Source organism: Anabrus simplex, chromosome 4, assembly GCF_040414725.1.
Source record: "Anabrus simplex isolate iqAnaSimp1 chromosome 4, ASM4041472v1, whole genome shotgun sequence".
Classification (NCBI taxonomy): Eukaryota; Metazoa; Arthropoda; class Insecta; order Orthoptera; family Tettigoniidae; genus Anabrus; species Anabrus simplex.
In genome coordinates this window covers 255,268,635-255,295,954 of record NC_090268.1, presented here as the reverse complement: position 1 = coordinate 255,295,954, position 27,320 = coordinate 255,268,635, and the positions used below count along the sequence as shown (strand labels likewise).

General features: G+C 39.3%; 1 protein-coding gene across 1 annotated transcript in view; it reads left to right on the top strand.

The window, feature by feature from the left end:
• grh (grainy head) overlaps positions 1-27,320 on the top strand; it is a 190,892-nt gene that overhangs the window by 50,689 nt on the left and 112,883 nt on the right. Inside the window, exons 4-5 of the mRNA XM_068227385.1 lie at positions 15,453-15,625; positions 25,651-25,813. Coding sequence (XP_068083486.1) covers positions 15,453-15,625; positions 25,651-25,813 — 336 coding nt within the window. The remainder of the gene's footprint in view (positions 1-15,452; positions 15,626-25,650; positions 25,814-27,320) is intronic.

Genomic DNA, 27,320 nt, shown 5'->3' with positions numbered 1-27,320 from the left:
ACATATATATATTATATCTGACTGTCCAGGCAATGCCTTATTCCATTATCACCTCTATTTTCTATCATTTTATTAGAAATAAGGCATTGCAAATTAGATCCACTGATTGTTTTAATCCCACAATCATTTTTTCATCACCATTTCTTTTAAACTGTAGTCAGTGGGTGCATTTTAATCTTTTAAAATATTTTTTTTTTTATTTTATCAACTTATGTCGTCCATTCGTACCATTAGGGGCCGATGACCTTCGATGTTAGGCCGCTTTAAACAAGAAGCATCATCAAGCATTATTATCGTACCTTTATCATTTCAGTCATACACCGCAGATAAGCTGTGCAATTAAAAAAAAAAAGAATACTTGATCAGTGTTTCTAACAGTGCGATAAGGTGGTAGTGATTTTTTTTAAAAAGGGGAGTACAAATAGGTAACCATCCTCAGATTGCAGGTTCGTGTCAAAAGTCAATTCCTGTCTGTCCATTTGTGTGTCTATCAATCTTCTATGTAAAATTAGGTGTGACGTTTTCTGAAACTCTAGAGAAACACTGTTATAGTCTAACAAGCTTGAGAATTTACTGATAAATATAGATCTGAATTGCAAGTAGGGATTGGTAATGTCCAGATACAATGTTATCAGTTAACTGATCGCGTAACATACAGATTGCTACGAAGCTACAAGTCGTCCCTAATGGACGTTTGTGCATTAACTAAAATTTACGTGCCTTCCCACTCCTCTACCTTCAACTACATGTGGTCTCCTTTAGTTCCACAGCTCTTATTTTTTAAATCAGTAGAAACTGAGTCTAATCATTGTTGTCTCTCTTTGCTTCTCTTACTTTCCTCCTCTTTTTGCCTCACATGATCCTACCACCGAAGCTGGTTCATACGCACAACTTCCTTCCATCGAGTTAATTTCTGATGTAGTTTATATCTTCATTCCGAGAGCCCTCCTGCCATTGTTCCCTTCTGTTTGTACTAGCATTCATTCTCGCTATTTTCATGCCTGTAATTTCCGCCTTACGAATACCATATCCGAGTCCACCCAGCGTTCACTCCCGTACGACAAATTATGTTTAAAAATGACGGACGTACAGTAGCTAACCTATATTCACAGTATATTTGTCAGAGAGCTCATTTTTTCTCTTAATGAATACATTTGGTCTCAACTGCGAGTTCACTGCATTTACTTTGCTACACTTTGATTCTGTGTAGGCTGTTTATGCTAGTCTGATATTTGGTTACTGGCAGGTTTTCATAGAATATAACTTTATTGTGATGTCATGGGGTGGGACACAGTCCATGCTTCGGGAGAGGGGTCACGTATCATTTCCAGCGCAGTTCATGCCAACCGACTGATAATGCTTTTATCCAACGTGCTCTACTTCCTGTAGCTGTTACGCTAATCTCACTTGTCAGAATGACTGAGACACAGATGATATCTGTCCGTGTTATGGACAGAGGGTGTCAGGTGAAGCATCACAGATTACATCGCCCGCTGTCATAAGTTTCCGGCAGCCGCCCGTCCGTTCTTAATATTCATAGAAAAAAATATCCTAATAGTGATGCTAATTTCGATGTTTCCGTAAGCGGATAGATATATGGGGGCTGGGACACACCCACACCACTTGTCAACTTCACAGCTGAACTCGTCGGACCACTTCTGGTCGAACGACTCGGGGTGGTGGCTCAGGAGGGGAAACAACCGCTACATCAGCTGTTCACTATACATTCCTGTATCGAACGAGCAACAAGTGGCATGGATAAGTGTAGTCCTCCCTGTCTTTTCATATTTCCCAAACGTGATAGATTTGTCATTTTATGTGGAAACTGTTATAAATTTTAGCTTCTTGCTTCATTTGGGGAACAGATCTCTTTGTGAATCATTGGTAGAGTGTTGTTCCCGGGATCCTAACATCGCTGGTTCAAATCCGGCAGAGGTAGTCGAATTTTCGAAGAACGGCAAAACATCTTTTCGGCACTCCCATGTCGTACGATATCGGTATATAAATGTTTCTGGTGATACATTTGGTACCGGGCGAGTTGGCCGAGCGGTTAGAGGCGCGCGGCTGTGAGCTTGCATCCGGGAGATAATGGGTTCGAATCCCACTGTCGGCAGCCCTGAAGATGATTTTCCGTGGTTTCCCATTTTCACACCAGGCAAATGGTGGGGCTGTACCTTAAGGCCACGGTCGCTTCCTTCCAACTCCTAGGCCTTTCCTATCCCATCGTCGCCATAAGACCTATCTGTGTCGGTGCGACGTAAAGCCACTATCAAAAGATACATTTGGTGTTTACTCCACAAAATTAATCAACGCTCAGCCATAGACCGCCCAACAGAGGTCCTGTCTATAAAATTATTTTTCACGAGAGTTTAATCCTGATGTAAACAAGGCATGTCCACGCCTTAGTCAAAGAAAGAGTTGTGATTCGCTGAGCGTGTAGTATCGACCTCCGCCCCGTCAACGTCTCGTGTTCGGACATACAGTGCTGCGCATATTACCTAAAATAGACGAGGAACAGTTTTTGAGCTGTGTGAAACTAAACGGAGGGGTTTAAAGGGACATCTACTGCTGATGATTAGGGCCTACGTTATTTATTTATTTATTTATTTATTTATTTATTTATTTATTTATTTATTTATTTATTTATTTATTTATTTATTTATTTCTGAATATTAAAGAAAGCTATCGTAGGCTAGAGCACAAAATTACACACGTAGGAAGGTTTATCTTAGAACAGCTGTTTGAAATGTCCGCCCGGTAGACTGTAACCTAATAGAATACCAGCTTTCGAAATGAAATGTATATCTCTTATCTTGTAGAGTTCCTATCATGATAGAGCATATAGTACGATTGGACATGTCAGACGGAACTGTTGATAATTCTGCAACAACATCTATCGAAAAGAAACAACTCAAAAAAGACAATACAATATCCTTCCTATCCATTAACACAGGTTTACGTTCTCTTTTAACAAACTGGAACCCTGTGTCCTTTAAAAGCCTGTACAATGTAGTTAAACTGAGTTTTATCTTTATTTACACTGTCTAATACTTTGCGTAAAGTAGGTGGTTCATTCCAAAAAAAAAAAAAAAATTCATGAATTTTCCTTCTAATACCACTTTTGACAATATCGTCATACTTCTCGATTCTTTGAGGTCGATTACGTTCCTTTCCCGGCGTTGTTAATTTCCCTCTCTTTCTAAACTCTGTCCGCATGTTATGAACCGAACTAGCCGACACACCACACAACTCTGCACTTAGTTTCTCTACCTCTTTTACGGCTAAACCTGGATTCTGTTCACTTATTTTATTAAAAACATTCACAATGCACTGCCTATGGTCACTTCTGAGCGGTTTTCCTCTTTTGTGCTTCACTACACGGTATGGTCCTACCTCTTGCTCCATTTCTCTCACTATGAATACTGACACTGACAGCTGCTGCAAGATGCAACACCTTATCTCCACGCTGTACAGCTTGGGACTTTCCCTCGCTATGAGAAGACTTCTGCATTACACCACGCCTTCTGCCTTTATATCTCGTTATTTAATCACTGTTTTATTTTTTAAAAAACATATAGACATATGCCGGTATATATGACAACCATATTTTAATTTGATTACGTACTCTTTCAGACTATCTAAATGTAATAAACTAAGATAAAATTAAATTAATGCGACGAGTGAGTGCGACGGTTGCTTCTCCAATCAACTACGTCTATGTCCACGTGCAAAGCCAAGGTGCTCCGCCTATTTGTTTACATCAGGATTAAACTCTCGTGAAAAATCATATACCAGCCATCCGACAGAGTAGAAAGAAAAGTAGAAATTGACGTGCAAGCAGCCTAAATGGCATCAAATAAAAATGCGTGCTTGCAGTAGCGGAAAAATATACTATTATTATTATTATTATTATTATTATTATTATTATTATTATTATTATTATTATTATTATTATTATTATTGGGCGAGATGCTTTGTTAATGTCCTCATATATATAATTAACGCACAATGTGGCATCACGAATTATAGTCTATATTGCTGTCGCCGGACTGAGTGACTCAGACGGTAGAGAGCTTTCTTTCTGTGACAAAGTTGGCGGGTTCGATCCCGACTCGGTCCGGTGGTACTTGAAGGTGTTCAAATACTCCAGTCTCATTCAATTTATTGTACTCTTAACAACTGTTACTTTGGGCAAAGCTAAGTAAGGACATCCAGTGAAATAAAGTACCAACCAACCATTTAGCTAGAACGAGTGCACCATATTCAGGAAGAAACTGATAATCGGCAAGGCTGTTGAAACAAAAATCAACAACATGGAAATACTCAACTTTGGATTTGGGATGTTTTGTAGCGCGGGATTAATATGCACGACTTTGAGAAAGTGTTGGTCAGTGGAAATGTTTACTCTGATACTCTGTTTTGCGTAGAACGAAAATGAAAGATTACGTTTAGGACCTATTTCATTATTTAGGTTTAAATATATAAGTTATATGCATATAAACTCATTGTTCGATTCTGGTCCTTTCATAGCACGGGAGTTAATAGGCTCGGCTGTAGGATTCGGTGTTTACAAATGATTTGGTTTATCTGTGCGAGATACAATTTATAAAGTAACTGCCCATATTATTTCAAACATATTGAAATGACAACGTATTTCTAAAACATTTGTGTATAAAAATACTACCAGTGCTTCGGTAGGCATAGGTAGGCCTAGTTCAAAGAACAAGGCATCAAGTAACCCTATTCCATCCCACCGAGCTTTTGTACTTTTATCAAAGCTCAACTGTATGGAGTAGCACAGACATGTCCGTTCTGCACAATAATACACGCCAGCAACTATATAACATAATCGCCCCCGGCGCCTCTCTCACAGCGCATTTCCCACGTCACGCGAACACACACATACACACACACTTATCTCTTACTTTACCTCCTCCCATGCCCTTCACTACCCAGCAGGGTTCTCGTGGAAAAATGATATAACATGTTCAGAGTCTTGCCATCTCATTGTATTGTAGTATATTAAGTTATTAACAGTTACTACCACATTATTGGATATTTACAAAAATCCTGTTAGAACACCAAGTAGTGCTGACAATAGAGCTTTAAAAATAGAACTCACTCAGTGAATTCAAGAATGTATACTGAATATACACAAATATACACAAATTATTCATCCGTAGGTGTGATCGTGCTGGTGGAAATATACATCTATGTTTTACAAGTTTCACAACCAGAAATGTGAAGGTGCTGCGGTAATGAATTCAGTTGAACATTAACAGCATTGGCCTTACCAAGACGACTACTGCCCAGGTGGCCAGTAGATATTGAGAAGTACGCGACTACTTCCTTGGCGTTTTGACCAGGTTCACAGCCTTCCATAGGCCATCAATAGTTGATCTCACGAGCGGCCTTCCAAATAGCATGAAATTTCTTGCACGAGACAATCATTGAACTAAGGCCTTCATTTAAGAACTAGAAATGTTAAAAAAAAAACACACACACACACTCCGGGACTTGATAATACGTTTGATAATTCTAAAATATATAGGCGCTATGTGATTTTCTATTACACTAAAATTCTATGCGGGAAATGTTGGGAATAGGTCTCCGCACGTGTGCAATTATGTTACAGTATCTGAAAATCTATATTTTCCTTTTTCCTTGAGAGTGTGGTGGTAATAATAATAATGGCGTATGGCCTCCGGAGAGGCCTGGTGCAGGTCTTTTTCCAATAGACGGCCTATTAGGCGACCTACATGTCTGTGAAGATGAGGGCCCTACCTAGGATGATTTTTAATGTTGAACACGCCACACACACACATCCAACACACACATAACCAATTAAGGTTAAAATCCCCGACCCGGCCAGGAATCGAACCCGGAACCCTCTGAACCGAAGGCCAGTACGCTGACCGTTCAGCCAACGAGTCGGACAGTGTGGTGGTGACTATTGTTTTAAGGGGGAAATTAAACTTGGCAGTCGTGCCCTCTCAATGGGGGACAGGCACATTCGTCATTGAATTGTAGTCTGTTCTAATTAGTAATTTAAAAAGCCGATCGAAAGTTTCTCAAATTTCTGAACGACTACGCATGCTTGAGAGGCAGAAATTTTAATTTGTCTAGAACAGCAAATATTCGATTTAATGTAGGTACATAAGTTATGTGATTCGAGAACTTGCAAGTGGGTGCTGAATAATTCGATCAGGGACTACGGCAACTTTTGATGGCTACCCTCAATTAGGTTATTCCCCGAACTTACCCCGCTTAATCTGGAGAAGAACGTTGAAACTACTTTTTAGGATACAACTTGTGTTATTTCATATAGTATCTGCGATCTTGTCAATAATAAATGAATGGATGAATGAATTCATTAATGAATTAGTCTAATTATATTTTTGGAGGATAAAATGTTTAATTCACTATAGAAAAATCTTAAGAATGACAGGCGGGACTTTCCCTGTTGTTAATCTGAATAGAAAGGCAACTTAATAAATCATTAATCTTCAATGCTTCCATCTTCATTGACGCGTTAAATTGCACGCATTTCTTCTTCCCCAGAAGTGGCATTCTTATGTGATAACATATTTTGTGGTGTCGTGATGGAGTCCTTTACCTGGCAGGTGAGATGGTGATGATGATGGTGGTGGTGGTGTTTTGTGTTTGTTATCCTCGCATTGAATACTTTAGTTAGGGTTAGGGGCAGGGGGCGGCTGCACCCCACGAGGTCTCCCCAGAGGTCAGCTTGACCGTTAGACCGGCTGCAACAAAGACACCTCCATTCACCTTCGTTTTACAATCTTATGCAATGCACGAAGAAGCGAACGCCTACATTATACGGAAAATAACACGCTCATTTTCTGCCTGCACTGAGACCGCAACATAGCAGTCATGCTTGTGAAATCAACACTCTTCCTGTCTTATTATGCATTTTCCTCATTATTTCCAGTTTTCAGTGAATCTTGCCTTGCATAATTTACGTTTTCTTTCCTTAATTACATTTCTTATGAATAATTATCTCTCTGCTTATAATAATAATAATAATAATAATAATAATAATAATAATAATAATAATAATAATAATAATAATAATAATCAACATGTAGCCTATTCAACATCCATTAGACTACAAATTATCGTGAAATATGCCCTGGACTTAGTCCTAGAAAACGTTATGTAAATTCTGGTAAGTCTACTGGCACATAATATTTCAGCACCCTTAAATGCCGATAAGTGTCCTGGACACTCTGCAACCGTGGACGTTTGGGACGTGGTAAAGCTTAAGAAAATGAAATACCTTCCATATAGGCATGTTTTTTTCCTAATGTTAACACTATCCATACTTAAAAAATAAAAAACAAGAAGGCCTACTTTCGTAAAAGAGGCTACATTTTATATAAACAAATACTACTATGCAAAATTTAATGCAAATTCGTTGAATATTTTCAGAATTATGATAAAACAAAGTGTAAAAATAATAATTTCGTGTGGCTATTTCTAGCCGAGTGCAGCCCTTGTAAGGCAGACCCTCCGATGAGGGTGGGCGGCATCTGCCATGTGTAGGTAACTGCGTGTTAATGTGGTGGAGGATAGTGTTATGTGTGGTGTGTGAGTTGGAGGGATGTTGGGGACAGCACAAACACCCAGCCCCAGGGCCACTGGAATTAACCAATGAAGGTTAAAATCCCTGACCCGGGACCCTCTGACCCGAAGGACAGTACGCTGACCATTCAGCCAACGATTCGGACAGTGTAAAAATGAAAATTATGAAAAAGAACTACGGACATGTAGAAAGTGACGTACAAGGATATGCACAAAAATCACATTCTGCAGTAGAAATAACACCCTTGAAATATAATTTCACTAGGCACTCTGAATTAATGCAAAAAAGTAACTCTCTGCTAGGTTGTATTATTTGCTTGCTTTTAATGGATTTTTTTTTTCAATTGTCTATTCTTCGCTATAGATATTTAATGTTGGCTGAGAAACACAAGTTTCGCGTCCTAGTCCACTCCGTTTACACGTTTCAAAATATACATTTGTTTGTGAGAACAATGACCGTTGGAGATGGCGGTGTACCTTAACTAGCCTGGGGGTGTTTGCTCATAACCCCTAGCCCCGAGCGCCCCTTTTAAAATGAAGTATTCATTAGATGCCAATGCGGTAGACTACCTGCAAACCGGATCTGAATATATAGAAGTATTGTTTGCGATCAATTACAACTCCAGTGAAACATCGGAGTGCAAGGGCTGTTCAGCAATTTCACACAAGTATGTACGTTAGTGGGCTACATACTCAAACATTTAGGGACTCTGCCCCTTGTCGCCAGGCTGAGTAGGGCTAGTTTAGACGGTAGAGCATTTGCCTTCTGAGCTCAAGTTGGCTGATTCGATCACAGTTTAGTCCGCTTGTATTTGTATGTATGTATTTATATACGCTGCTCTAGTTTCGAGTCAATTTATGTATTTATTTTATATATACATTTTAAGTTGCTTTACGTCGCACGGACACAGATAGGTCTTATGGCGACGGTGCGACAGGAAAGGGCTAGGAGTGGGAAGGAAGCGGCCGAGGCCTTAAGGTACAGCCCCAGCATGTGCCTGGTGTTAAAGTGGGGAAACCACCGAAAACCATGTTCAGAGCTGCCGACAGTGGGGTTCGAACCCACTATCTCCCGAATGCTGGATACTGGCTGCGACTGCAGCTATCGAGCTCAGTAAATAGATATACGGGTACGTAAGAGAGCTGTTGCAGGACAAAGTTTTGGCACTTCAGTGTCTCAGAGAATATTAAAATATTTCGTAGAAATTATTATTATTATTATTATTATTATTATTATTATTATTATTACTATTACTTTGTAAACCGATTCTGTACTTATGTGTGAATGATTCGACTGAAATACGCCTAGGCAAAATTTCACTCGTTGCATTTTGGAGACCGTAGCGTTTAATTGTTCCCGGAAATGACTTCCAGAGTTCATTTGTCGCTGGTGATAGTTGAACGCCAGATAACTCCAAATAAAGCATTTACCTTCTGTAAGGGGCAGGCGCGAACTTTATTTATATGCGTGTATTAATAAGCACAATAATTTTGAATTGCAAACTAATGTAGATGTAGTTTCATACCGTTACCGATGCAGAAATATCTCGTTCATGCAATCTTGAAAACAAAAAAGAACGAATAGAATAACTGAGCTCTGGTAAGCTGTTGGTGCTGTGAGAATACAGTAAGTACATGCAAAGTTAATAGAGTACCTTTCAACCATATCGAAGTAATATAGTACATGGAAAATATTTCATGTTTATTTCCATTTACTATACAGGGTTATTCACCAAACATGTTACACCAAAATAACTTGTAATCCATTGGAGATATCGATATTCTGTTTTCACATTCTAAAATGGTATTAAACTGCTCGTGAAACACTTTGCTACATTTTTCGTGGGATTATTAATAGACTACGGAGATTTTGACACCTACCATGATTTTTTAATAGCGTTGTAATAATTTCAGACACTAGCAGAAAAGGTCGTACTATTACTGCTTCAGACATGTGATTAATTCATACGTCAGACAGTTGCTTTTTTGAAGTATCAATAACACTTCAACTAGTGGTTCCGATGGTTGAGAGCGGGCACTGGTCTTACCCTGTCAGACGGCGTTCGTTGCCGCAGGCGGTTTCCTTCTTGTGATCCTACCCAAACGACTGGAAGCCTACAAGTAGGTCTCGTAAATCCAATGTTATGTATTGCTTGGGTTTGCAACGTGTTTGACAGGTGAACTAAAGAAGGGATACGGATGTTTATGAATTTAAAAGAAACAAGGAGGTGTGTTTGCTGATATCATCGGAGTATGTGTTGCAATATCGAGGGAACTCTTCTGCCTGTGGCATCGTCTCTCGAGAAAAGACTGCAAATGTGCATTGCCATAGCTTAGCAACATTTCAATCACGTCATAAAATAGAAAAATGACAATCAGTAGCAATAAAATAGAATCAGTGTGAGAATCACTAATTTAGGATTTTCTTTCCAAACATAACCTTATTCGTTTGTATCCATTGTTTATGCGATAACTCCACCAACTGTGCAGTCTACCAACCATTGAGCGTGAGCACAGAATCAGCGTTGTGGCTTTTTCACGAAAAGAATCTCGTTGGCTACAACATCTCTACATGCAAAACCCCCCATTACTGTGAACTTTCAACTAGCCTCTTGTCTTCTTCCATAATAGAAACCCACTTTAAACCACTGCCCGGTAGACGTCCAATGGGTCCTGACACCCGCTACTGCTGTATCCATCTCGTAGCAGCCCTGGGTGAAACACCACTCCGAATCGCTGCCTCACGAATGCTGAAATTGCCGTGGTCGGACGAAAGCCAGCACTTGCTCTCTTGACGCGCATGAATAATTCGCTGTATCAAAATCGAGTGAAGTATTTAACATCTCGGCCATACCTTGGTGTGTTCGTTGCCTGACTTCATCACGGTGTGTTCATATGGGAACAAAACAGAAAAGATATTTCACACCGGGATTCACACCCTAGCTGTAGGTAGGAATTTTGTAGCCTCCTGCTGACCCACTGCGTTACATGGGGTGCGTGCCATGTGCATATAATTTTATAGTACCGTATGCAAGTGCATATAATGAGGAGGAAAGAGTGAGAGCGATTGACACAATGAGTGAGAACTACGGGCCGTGTTGCAAAACGCATCCAGCTGACTGTAAAAAGCTCAACATAGCCGAAGTGGACTTCCTTATATTTGACGTATGCAGAGATACGACAGATTTTGATTTTCATTTGTACAAATTGTAGAGTACCAGCTGTGTGGCTTGGATCACAAGGAAACGGCTTGTACCAGCGAACGCCGTATGATACGGCGTGATCAATGTCCGCTCTCAGCGAACAGAAATGCAAATTGAAGTATTGTTGATATTTCAAAAACTAATTGTTCGATATGCAAATTAATTACATGTGTAAAGTCGTATGAACCTTTTGCTAGTGTCATCAATTATTATAATTCTATTTAATCAAACAAGTTTGATGTCGATATTATAGCTATTAAAATCTCGTGGTATAAGTTAGCATATTGCCTTACCATTTAAGAATATGAAAACAGAATATCGATATCTTCAGTGGATTAGAAGCTATTTAGGAGTAATATCTTCGAATAACCCTGTATAACTAATCTACATACTGCCTCTGTAGTGTAAGTAGTAGGTAGTGTGATTAGCTGCAACCCCCGGAGGACCGGGTTTGATTCCTGGCTCTCCCACGAAATTTGAGACGTTGTACGGGGGTTGGAACGGGATCCACTCAGTTTTGCGAGGTCAACTGAGTAGAGGGGTGTTCGATTACCACCTCAGCCATCCTCGAGTGGTTTTCCGTGGTTTCCCACTTCTTCTCCAGGCAAATAACTGGATGGCACCTAACTTAAGTCCACGGCCGCTTCTTTCCCTCTTCCTTGTCTATGCTTTCCTATCTTCTCATCCCCCCCACAAGACCCCTGTTTAGCATAGAAGGTGAGGCCGCCTGGGTAAGGTACTGGTCTTCTACCCCCGTTTTATCCCCCAACCCAAAGTCCGCACGTTTCAGGACACTGCCTTTGAAGCGGTAGAACTGGGATCCTTCGCTGAGTCTTAGGGAAAAACCAACCCTGGAGGAAAACGGATTAATAAAGAAAAAAAAAAGAAAGAAGGAACTAATCCAAATGTCTGATTTATGTTTTTGGATTATATTCCAGCTTCGGTTTTCTTTCTGGCACAGATATTTACGGCTGACCTTTTAAGGAACTTGTCGGTCCTGCGGTGTAGAGGTAGTGTGCCTGCCTCTTACCCGGAGGCCCCGGGTTCGATTCCTGGCCAAGTCATGGAGTTTTACCTGGATATGAGGGCGGTTCGAGGTCCATTCAGCCTACGTGATTACAACTGAGGAACTATCTGACTGAGATGGCGGCCCCGGTCTAGAAAGCCAAGAATATCGGCCGTGAGGATTCGTCATGCTGACCATACGACACCTCGTAATCTGCAGGCTTTCGGGCTGAGCAGCGGTCGCTTGGTAGGCCATGGCCCTTGCGCCATGGGTGCTTTTACGAGGGAATTGTCCCTAGCTTTTCACCAAGGCGATTGTGTTACGAATCCCAGTAATGCATATTGGATGTTGGAAACGAAAATTGACGTTCTACAATCCTCGTAGTAGAAATAAAAATACATTCGTTTCAGACTAGGATAATCCAGACGGCCAGTGCTAAGCAAATATATACAATAGGTAAGTCATTTTGCGAATCGTCTACAGTTCGCGCCATGATCAGTAACTTACGTACACATTCCGTACATGAGTGGCTTGCTACAGTAGTTTTACCGATGAATTGGCGTCAAACCTGAGGTGGGCTTATGGTCTGAACACGCCCACATCGTGTACACCCTTTTGTTTTGTTATTAGTGATACCATCGTGAAAGTGTCGAAACTAATTTTAAATTCAAGTAAAGTTAGCTGGCATATATGCTATTAAAATATACACACACAATGGCTTCACATGTGCATTGTTTATCAACGCTTTGTAGACTTTTGATCAAATTACTTAATAACTTCCCCCACGGCGGTCTTGTATAAAGATTGTTTTGTTTGAATAAGGTTCAAAGGGTCGTGCAACAAGTGTGACCTCAGGGTCACCGCGGGCTATACTCACGAGATATGTGCGAAGACGTCGATTATGGTACCAGCAAAATCTGATGATTATGGTACCTAGAACAAAAGGGATGGGTAAGACAAGCTTCTCAGTTATACCAGCTTTGATTGAAACACGCACCACGTGTAGGATTACTAGATGCATCTAGCGGAATGTAGGACTCAGTGCTCTAAAATATAGGACACTGGGAAATTATAATAAATCATAATAAATGGAAATAAACAATATTTAGTGAGTGATATACCAAAAACAAAATCAGTCGTACTTTCACTGTAAAACGTAATTCATATTTAAGAGACATGCCGATTTGTTGCAAAATATCTGACGTGTTTGCAAACAGATAAAACTTGGAGTAGTTTGAGTGTTTGTGAAGTTATATCCACAGTGCATATCAGTACCCTGTTTTACTCAATTGTCCATTGTTCGGAAATCAGTGAAAAAGCCCGCTCTGCTCTTGCATTGTGTGAAAGTAGCAAAAAAATCCTCTATTCAACAGATCAGAATGGCAGGTTTCATACCCATCCTCACTAAATTACCTCTGTCATCATTAGATAGTCATAAGACCACGCCATTCTTGACAACAATGATCACGCTGACTAAAGTTTACCACATAAAACCGCAGTAACCATCTGAAAGAATATATTTTTCTCCAGAAACAGCCGTCCATGCTGTCAAATTTGTTAAAAATGTATTATTTTTGCGCGATTGGAAAAAAACGTTTTAAAACCATTGCATGTTTTGAATGTCTTAAACAGTCATGATTTAGTAATTTTAAGAAATTCCTTCTGGACAGAATGTTATATTGTAATGCATGTCCGGAATTTTTCTGATGTCTGGTAACCCTAACTACAGTATTGAAGGAAGTTAGATGACTTTCAGTGGCTGTCAGAACCGAAGTAAAGGCTACTTTGTGTTCAAGAACGTTCTACTAGGGATTCATTCTTCAGGGCTCATAGGGGCAGTGAGGAGCAGTTAGTCAGGGTTCTAGATCGTATTCTGACCCAGTCGGTTGGTTTTAAAAAGAAATTGCAAAGTAACCTGTGCCAACGTATTTATTGACTCATTCAATAGAGCACTTTTTACGACAAAAATCTAAAAAATCATGTAATGCAAGTGTTTTGCTACCTGATGAGTGCTACATATACTAGTTTCACTGATAAAACTTCAAGGTGAATGTCGTATATTTTGTCTCCCGTGTTTGAAGTAATTCTTATTTTCGTAATTCCTGAACGACTTCTTCCATCAGCGATATATGACGGAAATATGTGTAGATTATATCTAATCTTTCCATGGAAACAGTCTTTGATACAGAGATCACCTGTGTCTTTGGTATGCGGTTACTCGGACATGCGTTATCCACACTTCACAAGGCTGTAACAGCGAGAGATCATAGGTCATAGCCCCTAACTTACTGAACGAACTCGGAGCTACAGGAAGCATTTAAAGTGCCAGAAGAAAATATATGTACATCCAATCATGGAAAGAAGAAATGCGTGTGTTGGTCGTTTGTACGACCTTCATTCTTCAGGTCAGCGTTGCCGTCATTCTCCTTTTATCCTGTTTATTGCTACGTGATTAGGATCTAAACTTAGGCGGTGGCAATATTGTGTTGGAATGGAACATTTCCTGAATATCTCGATAGATAGATAGATAGATAGATAGATAGATAGATAGATAGATAGATAGATAGAAGGAAAGAAAGCAAGAAAGAAAAAAAGAAAGGTAAATATTACTGGGCCACCCCTCTTATATTTAACACTTCTCATGAATATCTTCACAAATTATTATGCATTTAAAATTTTCCCAGAAGAGCGTCCCATTCCACTTCAGATCGAGAAAACCGAAAGTTGGTATCTTTTGCTAGCGCCATACAACGTACATTTCACATGTCCATTATTAGCTGCAAATGGAAGGCTTATCCACCGGACAATGACGGGGAGTTTAATATTGAGTAATACTAAAAGCACCTGTATCTAAAAAGGAATGCGATCCAGGCCCATATCGGGTTAGAATTACACCACACAAAGTATCAGACTTCACAGAATGAGCAAGGCAGACCTTTACTTTGGACCATGAGTTGCGATAAAGAACGAGTCACTGCTCTGATCATATAGAATAAGTACACTCATCTGAATAAAAAGTGAACTATTGTGTCGTAAACTATTTGGCAGTATAGAGTTGTAATTCAGTACGCATCCTTCATTAAAAAACAGGTAATCAGTAACATACATTACGCAGCTTCAGTAGAATAGCCCAGTCTAAAGTATCCATAACTGAGTGAGTTAGCTACGCGGTTTGTATCACGTAAACACGAGCTTGTATTCGGCGGATAGTCGGTTCGAAACCTACTGTCGGCGCCCCTAAGATGGTTTACTGAGGTTTGTTTTCACACCAGGCATATGTTTTGGCTGTACCGTAATTAAGGCCACAGTCGCTTCTTTTCCTTCCTAGCCCTTTCCTATCCCATAGTCTCCATAAGACATGTGCCGGTGCGACGTAAAACAGATACCAAAATAGACAATGACCATACTTCTCTCATTTTTCTTCTTTAACATTATTATTATTATTGTTATTGTTATTATTATTATTATTATTATTATTATTATTATTATTGTTATTATAGGGAAATGACTTCATTTGCTTTGTTCCTCATGAACAGAACATTTATGAATATCTCTGGTCTGTCTTGTTCTATAACATTCTTAAGAATTTCCTTATATACTGAAACTACTAAGTTACTATTACCGTCTTATTTCTGTTGCAGCAATTCGACTATGCGGACCTGGTACAGTCAGGTTCCCTAATGACGGACGCCGCCCTGGCTCAAAGGGCGGGTTCTACACAGGGTTCTGGACAGACGACAGTCGGCAGTAGGTCGAGACCCTGGCACGACTTTGGTCGGCAGAACGACGCCGACAAAATCCAGATACCCAAAATGTGAGTACAACTTTATTTCAATAAAAGTAAATATGAAGGCATGGATAGATAAGAAACAAAATCTCTACCTATAGATATCTTTGTGTTTGTATTCTGCACTTGGTATCCGAAAGGGATCTACCAAATCATCCGTGAATCCTTCGAACATCGGCGGAAGGATAGGCATGGCTAAGGCGTGGCGGTGTGTCCTAGAAAGAACTATTCGCAGGAAGCCATTTAAATAAAGAAGAATATTTGCATGATCATTTTCCTTCTCTATGCACCAAAGAGAAAATCGGGCCGGAAATGTTATCTGGACACTGTATCTCTATCGTTACTCGGCCTAGTTCACTTGTTTGACAAGAACATACTGTCGTAGTGATTGATAGATCACCGCCGGAGGCTAACATTAGTCTCTGAACTAGGTAACAATGATTGAAGCTCATTGAATTCAAGTAGACTTACATCTGGCAAGAAGACAAACTGAGTGGTTGGAACAGAACTACCTACAGGAAGCTCAGGGTAGGGAATATCTCTCATGATGTTCTCTTTGATAGCCTAAAGATATAACTTTCAGAAATTGTTATTCATCCATTAGTAAACTGAACTGACGCTTTCCAGAAAATAAATTGAAGGGAAATATGTTTCTAAGGTTGAAGCAAGCAAACTTGCGGCTTTATTTGACTGTTGATGTCTTGGTTACAGCCAAGAGAAAAACAGTTTTAGATGAAATCGGAAGCAAACGGGTGAGACATTTAATTTCATGGAATGGTAGAGAATTCGAACTACGGTCGCTATAGTCTGGTGCTAAAAAATATCATTAGACTAAATCATTTAATAGGACTGGAGGTATGATACCCGAGTTGCCTTGTCACTTCCTTCTCACAAAGGTGGACGCAGTTCGATTCCCAGACAATGTAAATGGGATATTTGAAACAAAAAATCACGTTCATGTGGCTCATATTCCACATGAAACTGGAGCTCCTATGGCTAAGATTATAATGCCAATAGCCACGCAAAACCACGAACACCCTTCTTTTAAATCCGTACGAATGTGGCATAGCTCTTCTGTCATATTTTCCTCTGTGTAAAGTATTGCCAATTAAAGTATAAATGAGATATTTTTCCTTTATATTTTTTTGCATTAAACTTGCAACATGTATTAGAGCGTTATTTGTTTTATAAATAAATTACTTAATATTTCGCATACAGACTACATAAAGTGAAACACATAGTCAATGGTGACTTGATCGAGCGAGTGAAAACGATAACTCCATGTTATCATGGTAATGGAACTTTGCACCCTAGCAAATGGTGCATTTCCAATATAGGTCTATACACATAATGATTCATTTCTTTATTTTTCTCACAATTATATTAACATTTACAGCACGTTTGAGAAATTCCCATAAATTCTCTCCAACTTCGTGATTGCAAGACATTACGATCGCTAGACCGTGAACAGTTCTCGGTGTCACCGTCGATTGATTTGTGGCAGCACATTACTCAGAGCACATCTTTCCTTTCCCCTTCTGCCTTAATTAGCCTACGTTGTCTCCCTCCACAAGAGAACAGCCATGCGTGAAGCCTTGTGCACTTTTTCCATGAATCAAATACTTTGCCTTTTTTATATGCCGTCAATTGAAATCATTACTCACTCAAGCTGAAGCTGGAATACACTGTCCTTACCTGAATATAATTAGTAATCGTGCTCATTAGAACATTGTTAGTGGAAAAGATCCAGACTTTTTGTCGCAGTTCCTAAACTTCCTAGTAATATTATCCGAACACATCATTAATGTTAACTATGTGATTTGTGTTGTGTGTATTAAGTGCATAAGTAATAACAGAGTTATGTAGTGGCAGAATTGACTTAGAATAATAAAACTGAATGAGCCTCCGTGGCTCAGACGGCAGCGCGTCGGCCTCTCACCGCTGGATACCGTGGTTCAAATCCCGGTGACTCCATGTGAGATTTGTGCTGGACAAAGCAGAGGCGGGACAGGTTTTTCTCCGGGTACTCCGGTTTTCCCTGTCATCTTTCATTCCAGCAACACTCTCCATTATCATTTCATAGAATTTATCACTCATTAATAAATCACCATGGGAGTGGCGACCCCATTGTAATAACAGCCTATATATGTTGCATTCATTACATCCCTGACCCGGTCAATGACTGGAAAACAGGTTGTAGGTTTTCATTTTCAATAAAACTGAATATTTGTGAATGAAATCAGTCAGGCTGAAATTAAAAATGTAACCACTGTAATTGACTTTTCTATTATAGGGAATAATAATAGCTTTTCGTCCCACTGACTTACAGATATGGTTTACAGAGACTGCGAGTTACCAGAAATTTGTCCCGCAGGAATTTATTTGGCGGTAAATATATTTACACAGGCTGGTGTATTTGAAGACCTTTAAATACCACCGGACTGAGCCCGTTTTAATACCTAGGTAAAGCCAGTCGTTTAAACGCTGGCCAGTGTACTGAGTTCCACATGTACTGAGAAGAGTTGATTGCTGAATCTGGGATTGTTAGTTCGTAGTTTACTGATTTCAACTTAAAATTATTTATTTTTGCTTATCTTCCTAAATAACACTTTATTCTGGTACAGTACAAGTAATAAGTCACGATTCATTTACTGAGAATGACCATGATTCCCAAGGTTCCCGAAATTTATGTAATGAAAATTTCTAATCTTGAGTCTTTAGAGCATCTAGTTGGGCTTGCAAACATCCAGACACCTATTTTTCCCCTTTCGACCTTAATTTCCACTCTGATGTAATTACCTTTTCTGGAGGGAGAGAAAGACACCCCCGTCGCCTTGTTATTCGTGAGATGCGCGGTTCCGCTGCTAAATGCGTTTTTAATAATATTGTCGTGATCGGACGCTGTTTAAAAATGTCACCATATCGTAATTTGGAGGAGGATTAACTATGCTCTCTTTGTTTATCATCTTTAAACTATTGTTCTGTCATACTTCGAGTTAACAGCCCGTATACATTCAACCTTAAATTAATTAAATTACTAAATCGGCACACTAGGGCGAGAAATACTTCTCTAGGGATACCAGCCAGATTCCTTTACACCCCCTCAGATAATAACTAGTACGTTGTCTTGTACATATTATTATTGTTATTATTAACACAAACTAATCGTCCACAACCATACGTGAGTTACCAAAATATTTATCAGTATCTCTGGACCAGTCTTTGTTTTAGACTGTGATAGAGGCGCGTGACTACAGGAAAACGTTGGACAAAGTGTCTTCAGTTCTTACAGATCCGAGTTCGTACAGCCAGTAGGCTACTCTGAGTGTTTTTCTGCTGTGTTGTTTTAACGCTCTAATCTTAATCAATTTACTTGGCCGAATGATCAGTGTAGCTTCAGTTCGGAGGGCCTTGGGTTCGATTGCTGGTTATGCTGGGGAATTTAGCGGCATCTGGTTAATTCATCTGGCTCTGTGACTGGGTGCTTGTGTTCGTCTTACTACATACAGCCCATCCCACTACTATCCACCACATAGATCTGCAATAGTGAATTAACGCACTTTCTCTACTCCTCGAAAAGTTAATGAATCACACTGAAGACGAAACTGAGCGTTTGAAAAAAGAAACTACAGGCCTAGCAGTCGTAACCAGCAGTACTGTCACGATGTAATGGAAGGACTAGCGTTGTAAGAAGTACGGCAACATGGCAACAGTTTATTATAGCGTTATAAAGCGAGCCCAGTAATTGGCATTCAGTGTGGAACATCTATAAACACCATTTAATAATAAAGTTTTTGCTGGGCGAGTGAGTACCGTCTGGCACGCATTGTGTGGACTGATGTCAGATTGTTATCTCGTCTTACGCGGACTACAAAGGGCAGCTTGACACACACTGATCCAATCTCTTGGAGAATGGACGCTAGAAGCTGCCAACCTAATAATCCAGCTACTTGTCGACTGCGCACCGAACAGGGTCGTCGGTTTGCTCTCTACAAGCGAGAAACAAAAGATAGTCCATAGAATATACTGATTGAGCACTTTTTCTTTCAAAATTGTTTTACATTAGCCAGAAATTGCAGAAACTTTTGTTTTGTACTTTACGAGAAATAAACATTATTCAGATTGATTTAATGTCTACTTGATATGTGTTGAGAATATTTTGTAATTATCAGCGATGAATGTAATATTTTCATAGTTTGAATCTTGTACCTTGTAGAAGTGAGAGAGAAGGGAGGAAATCCATTATAATGTGTTACATATGGCATCAACTGAAAGATTTTTGATTCCTGGATAGTAAAATCTGAATTCAAGTGAAGAAAATACGTATATCGAGGCAAAGGTTATGCATTATTAAGGCTGAAAAATGAAATACTGTATATCCGTGGGAAAGTTGATTGTAAGCGTTAACTCAAAACTTCACGCCTTTGTCCGAAATCCATGAACATGGAAGGCATTTTCTCCAGGCAGGCAGTGATCGATCTGATCAGCTAATATTTAATGTTCAATAGCTAATAATAATAATAATAATAATAATAATAATAATAATAATAATAATAATAATAATAATAATAATAATAATAATAATAATAATCGCCTTATGCAAACCTGGATATTGTCGACCTAGTCACTGTCCTCAGGTAAGGTAGGGCCACTAATCAGGCATCCTGAGCCAGAGTTAACTTCTGGAAGGGTGGCCAATTTCTTTCAATTCCACCTCCACCCAACAGCAGGCGGGCTGCCTATCAGCGGCGACCACAACCAATGCTGCTTAACTCGGGAGAGCACAGGGATCTTCTGTTTTAACATGACTATGCTGTTGTACACACTGTCTCAGTATTTCGACCTAGCCTGCCTTATACAGGATTCATATGATTAAAGTAAGGAATAACAAATTAAAACTGTAAAAGACATCTTATCCAAACGTAAAGGAAACAACAAGCACGTACTCTGTTCATGAAACTAAAAACTACAGATCTTTTTAAGGGAAGCAAGTCATTTCTTAACAATAAAATGTTATTGGACACTGCGGCTTTCCCTGGACTCAGATCTTTAAATTGGATTTCACTGGCGTCAGTTAACTGTTTTCAGTGCTCAGATCTTGGTTTCGAATTTGCCTGAGTTCGTCAGACTTCTAAAGGTAGAAACAGCTATGGATTGCCTCGTTGTTCGTACCAGATGATGATGATTATGATGATAATATAATAATAATAATAATAATAATAATAATAATAATAATAATAATAATAATAATAATAATAATAATAATAATAATAATAATAATAATAATAATAATAATAATAATAATAATAATAATAATAATAATAATAATAATACTTTATCATCGGAGTATCCAAGATCACCGCTAAAAGCTTCAATGGTAGTGCTGAAGTGAATATGGATGGAGTTGTTCCTGCACTGGATGTATGAGTATTGTACACATGTTTGATGAGAGAACAATTGGTCAGTAAGTTAAGTGGGAGCTATTAATAAATCAAGCATCAAGACGCTGGTGAGTGATACATTTTGTACCGATGATACATGAGCTATTGATCTCTTGCTAGAGATCTCCATTGTCTCTTTGTTCTCGGATATAAAGCTCTTCGGATGCCGAGATTTCAGATAGTCTATAGCTCATAAATATTTCGAAATTTAACAGGGACCATACATATTGTGTAGCAGGGGGATTCGAAATATTTCTTACCCTGAAGGCTTTTGAGTTATCGCGATGGTATGCGCTTCATCGTTCCTCTTTTTATCCGAGATGAGTTCCACTCATTTCACGCATATAGACCTACTCAATGTGGTGGAGCACGATCTAGAATCTGTTAGTTGGTGCATCGCTAAGGTAGGTTTCAACTAGTTGTGATGCAACCACGGCCCTCTTGTGGGTGAGAAGTAACATACTCGTGAAGTATCTCAAGTCTGTTGAAGGGACACAGTCTTATTTTACAACTGGCCGTCATAGCTGTCGCTGGCTGTTTATGTAAATGAGATGACGGCTTTCTTTGTAGATCAGTGGTAGAAACTTGTGGGTTCAAACCTGGCAGAGGTAGCCGGATTTTTAAAGGGCAGAAATAAGTCCATTCGACACTCGGTATCTTAAAACTCAGCCATAGATAGCCCAAAAGAGTTAGTTTCTCTGGTACAGCAAAATGGATCGTTGAAATTGACATACAAGCAGTCGAAATGGAGTCTAATCAAAATGCCTGCAATAAGATAACTGAGGCTGTAGGATTATTATTATTATTATTATTATTATTATTATTATTATTATTATTATTATTATTATTATTATTATTATTATTATTATTATTATTATTGAGAAGACGATCATTTCATAATAAATTACTTCACCTAGAGATGAGGATAGTTACGATTCCTGACACAAAACCTGAGCAGAGTGTTCTATAGATGAAATCATGTTAACCAATCGAGTAGGCTACGCGGTTTGCGTCACGTAGCTGTGAGATTTTATTCAGAAAATAAATTGTACGAACTCCACTGACGACAGCCCTGAATATTGTTCCCCAGTCCCAGCCCTGTCCTATTCCATCGTCGACAAAATAGCGATATCATATAAAATTTGTCCTAACGCAAATTTGTGAGAGCTAAGCAAAATCCATGATTGCTGTCAATTTGAATATTAATATTATTTGCGACATTCTCCGAACATTGCCAAAACAAACTGTATCTCATTGCAATCATGTCCTGCTCCATGGCTAAATGGTTAGCGTGCTGGCCTTTGATCACAGGGGTCCCGGGTTCGATTCCCGGCGGGGTCGGGAATTGTAACCATAATTCCCCTGGCACAACGCGCAGGTCGCCTACGGGTGTCAAATCAAAAGACCTGCACCAGGCCTCTACGGAGGCCACACGCTAGTACATCATAGTGCAATAATGGAGATTCACTCACCTGAGCGTATTATTTACGAATCTTCATATCTCAGTTTCCTTGTCATAACACTTTGACGTTTACTTTCGATTCAATGCAGGTAAACCTAGACAAACCATATGCAGAATCTTCATCAAATATCAGTGTTAGCCGGAACTTCCCAGTCATATCACAAATGTGCGATAACCAGTTTCACTCGGGAGTGTGAACCTATCATTGTGTTGACTATTGGAAACTGTAAACAGTCTAGTGACTGATTTTCTGTCTGCTTCCTAACATACTTCCCCCCCCCCCCCCTTAATATGTCCGTGTTAATGGGAAAGAGAGTCTGCAACTTGGTCTTGTCACTCGGCCCCCAATCCAAGAGATTTCCAGTGGTATTTTCTGCAAGACTCAGGCATGAATTAAGGAAGCCAATCTGACCTTAAGTCCCAACAATTCCCTAATTGAGTTTTGTTACACTGCCGGCCCCACATAAACATGGGAAGGTGGGTTTGAACAGGAGAAATGTAATCTAGGATGATGAATACTGTACATTCATTGAGGAATGTAAGATAACTACAGTGTGTACTCTCCGTGTGAAGTAACCTCATGTAAACTGTGTTGTGTTGTCTTCATTCTACTCGCATGGAATGGTAAAAGATGAGTGTGAATTTTTAGTACAGTACATAAACATGTCATTTTTATTTAAAGTGTAAAAACTGGAACGTAACTTATCATCCGTCTATTCTTCTTTTTTAAGCCACCTAAATTTTGTGAAAAATCTCCAAGAACCCACGTCACTGAGATGAAATCATTTGTTTATTAAACTTTTATTGGAGAGAAAATATGCCATCTCCTAAGTTCTTTGTAATAAAATGTATTATTCAAAGAAATTATCTTTTTTGTTGTTGTGCTTTGATAGCCTGACAGACATTTACGACTCCATGTAGAAGATGCTGTCATCGTAAAGTATTGTAAGACTGCCTCTGTTCTCCCGGTACTAGTTCCTTAGATCTGAGGAGCCTGAGTGATCCTGTACTTTAACTACAAGGTGATTCAGTAAAAAAGTGAAAAAACAGGATGTTTCCTAAAAATGAACGCATATGATAATTACATTTACTTGATTGTACCTACTGTATTCCTTGAAAGAAAGACATATGAGAAATAATATCGAGCCTGGGGGCAAACTTGCTTGGGTTCTTTTATAAATGACCACAGAATTTTCAGCTGGTAATTTTATGTCGTTCTAATTGTACGAACGTAGTCCGGCACCATGGCTAAATGGTTAGCATGCTGGACTTTCGTCACAGGGGTCCCGAGTTCGATTCTCGGCAGGGTCGGTAATTTTAACCATCATTGGTTAATTTCGCTGGCACGGGGCCTGGGTGTATATGTCGTCTTCATTACATTTCATCCTCATCATGACACGCAGGTCGCCTACGGGTGTTAAATAAAAAACCTGCATTTGGCGAGCCGAACATGTCCTCGGACACTCCCGGCGCTAAAAGCCATACGCCATTTTTTTTTTGTACGGACGTAGATCAGTAAAATAATTTGGTTTATCTAGAACTGTGGGTGCCATGAACTCGCGAAAGAACCGCTAATCCCAATTTACCCCTGATTCGCTCTCAGTTCATTAATAATTCATTTATAATTAATAACAATTTATAATTAATCGAAATTACTCGTAGATTATCATTCATTCCATTAGGCCGTATTAGGAGCATGTGAAACAGTTTCTTTTTCTTCTCCTTCCTATCTTTCGAAAACATATTTTCTCGGTGATGTTTTCTTTCTTACGTCCATTTACTGCCTGATCTCTTCTTGGCTTTCTCTGGAAATTTATCATCAAATATTGGTTTCCTAAATTCTTTCTCTACCGGGCGAGTTGGCCGTGCAGTTAGGGCTGCGCAGCTGTGAGCATGCACCCGGGAGATAGTGGATTCGAACCCCACTCTCGGCAGTCCTGGAAGATGGTTTTCCGTGGTTTCCCATTTTCACACCAGACAAATGCTGGGGCTGAACCTCAATTAAGGCCACGGCCGCTTCCTTCCTACTCCTAGCCCTTTCCTATCCCATCGTCATCACAAGACCTATCTGTGTCGGTGCGACGTAAAGCAAATTGTAAAAAAAAAAAAAAAAAAAAAAAAAATTGCGATTGTTCTTTTTTAATGTAGGGTAGTTGCAAATCATCTTTGGTCTGACGTGCTTTCGTGAAAAACGCATTTTTTTATTTGCATAGTCTTCAAAAAATTGTTTTGTGAATCTGTCTTTCTCCATTCTGTACAAGTGACCAAAGAATCGTAATCTTTCTTTTCTGAAAGCATGACCTATTTTTTTCTGATGCTTTGTATGAATCTTGTGGTCTCAATTTTTATTATTATTGTTTTATTATTATTATAATTATTATTATCAATGTTTATGTAGGCCTACCGAAAATATTTTCACTGTACCCACTGCACAAATGACGCTAGGCTCAATAAAAATACTGTACAATTGAATAATAGTATCTTATTGCATATACACATACATACATACATACATACATACATACATACATACATATATATTATACATTGTTATGGCTTTCAGCGTTCAGTCTACAAGCCTCTATAAATGTGCTCATTGTATATTTTCTATTTTTAACTAACACTAGAGTCCATTCTGTTTCTACGATTCTTACCGTAAAGTCGTTTAAGACGAAGTCTAACATACTCTCCATGGTCTCCTTTAATAACCACCCTTTAATTAATACCTCCTACCATTGGTCCCGTCTGTTTGCATCAACAAATATTCCTGCAACCGTATTTTCTGGTCTGTAATCTCTAGTTTAGGAATGAGATATTCGAATTCACTCAGTTTCCACTCTCATACAGAAAAATCGGCTAAAACAGATAGACGTTATAGGATGTGAACGCATTATATTAGCTTTACTTAACCTTGTTTCTGCTTCCCTCAGTATATTATCATCCCGTGAGAACACACATCCACGTACTTGAAATTCTCTACCTGTTACAATTACTTCTATCTTATCTGACTAAATCAGCATCCTGCATCTCGGACATCTTCTGAACACACGCACACTGCTTAATTTTTCAAACTACATGTACAGTTATGAAATAAGACACCTTTCATGAAATATAAAACTAATACTAGCCTAATCCGTGTGTTTCTCCAGATACTCGCCGCACGGCTTTAAGTACCACCTGGAGGCACCCATCTCAACGAGTCAGAGGCGGGAAGACGACAGGATTACATACATCAACAAAGGCCAGTTTTATGGCATCACCATGGAATATGTCCCGGACCCCGACAAGCCACTAAAGACTCAAACCGTCAAGGTAAGTGCATGCAACCTTACAAGAATAGTATAGTACCTTTTTTTTGGTAGGTGTCAATACGCGAAGAATGGAAATTTGTACTACATAAACATGAATTCTTGATTGTTGTATTTACAGCTTAAGAGGAGAGAGAGGGGAGGGAGGTATTGGGGGAAAGGGCGATACGCTAATTTTCACCTATTTCATGCATGCGACTCAAAATTCTGATGCCACTGTTTTACCTCGGAGAATTTTCGTCTGCTCTTGTGTTTCAACAGAAGCCCGCGTATGAGGCGAGGAAATGTAACACCAACCAGTAACGGGAGTAATCCACTTGTGGCGTGAGCTATGCATGTAAACAAAATTATAATTACAATTTGTGTTTCATACTTCGTTTTTGTTTTGATGGCTGTTTAATGTTTAATCAAAAGAGGCTGGTTGGATCGTTAAACAGCACCACCAAAAGTTACGCGGTTATAGGTAAACGACAAAAACCGTTGGTGGTGCCAAAATGGTGTAAAAGGCATGGGGATGAGTGAGGTGTTTTCCGTTGCTTTCCTCGTTGGGCCATGAGCAGCACCATTCAGAACATCAGGTTTGTCAATCTTGCTCTGGGTGTCATTACTAAACACATCCATATCTCAGAAGCTTTCATATTGTAACAGCCATAAATGGGACAGACGTAGGTAAAAGCTGCGTTTTGCTGTGGCTTGTGCGTGGAAACAAATCTAAAAATACTGCATCCATCATGAAGGAAAAACGGGCTATGAAATGGATATACGAAAGTCGAAAGTAAGTTACGTTCAATCCAATTTTTATTTGTTATGACAACGGGAAAATGGCTTAACAGAATTTACCTAAATTCAGTACCGTATTTAAGTTTTGGGAAATAGTCCTACGGGCTGGGCACTAAGCTATATGCAGTATTATTTGGATTGTTAGAGTACAGTGGCGTAGCAGCATTGATAGGGGTCAAAAGAAAAAGTATCAAATTTCTCCGTTAGTATTAGCTGTATCGAAAAAATGTACGTAATAAAAATTGTCCTAAAACAACAATATCCTCTCTTTATATTTCAGCACTTTTACTGTATGAAGAATAATTTCGGACATGATCGTAATTTTTTTTTACAAACATTCAGTTATCTCTGTACGCACTGTCCGATCAGCGCCGGCACTTTCTACTGTGTACAAACTCCTTGAGTTCGCTACAATCTATTGATACATGTTTCCCTCGGCACCGTCTGGTGCAGCGGATCCAGGACGTGCTGGCCGGATGTTTGAATGCCGGCATCAGAATTACGTTTATGTGGCTCCCAAGCCACACGGGTGTAGAGGGAAACGAGTTAGCTGATAAGGCTGCCAAGGAGGCTGTTACAAAGTTCCAGCAAATGATATTCGTTCTGAGCTGAGACATTTGGTTATGACCCGTTGGGAGATCACTTCCAAATAAGCTGAGAGCGATGAAAGGAACAACGAAGGTATGGAGGACTTTGCTTCTGGCTTTTCGGAGGGAAGCAGTGGTATTATG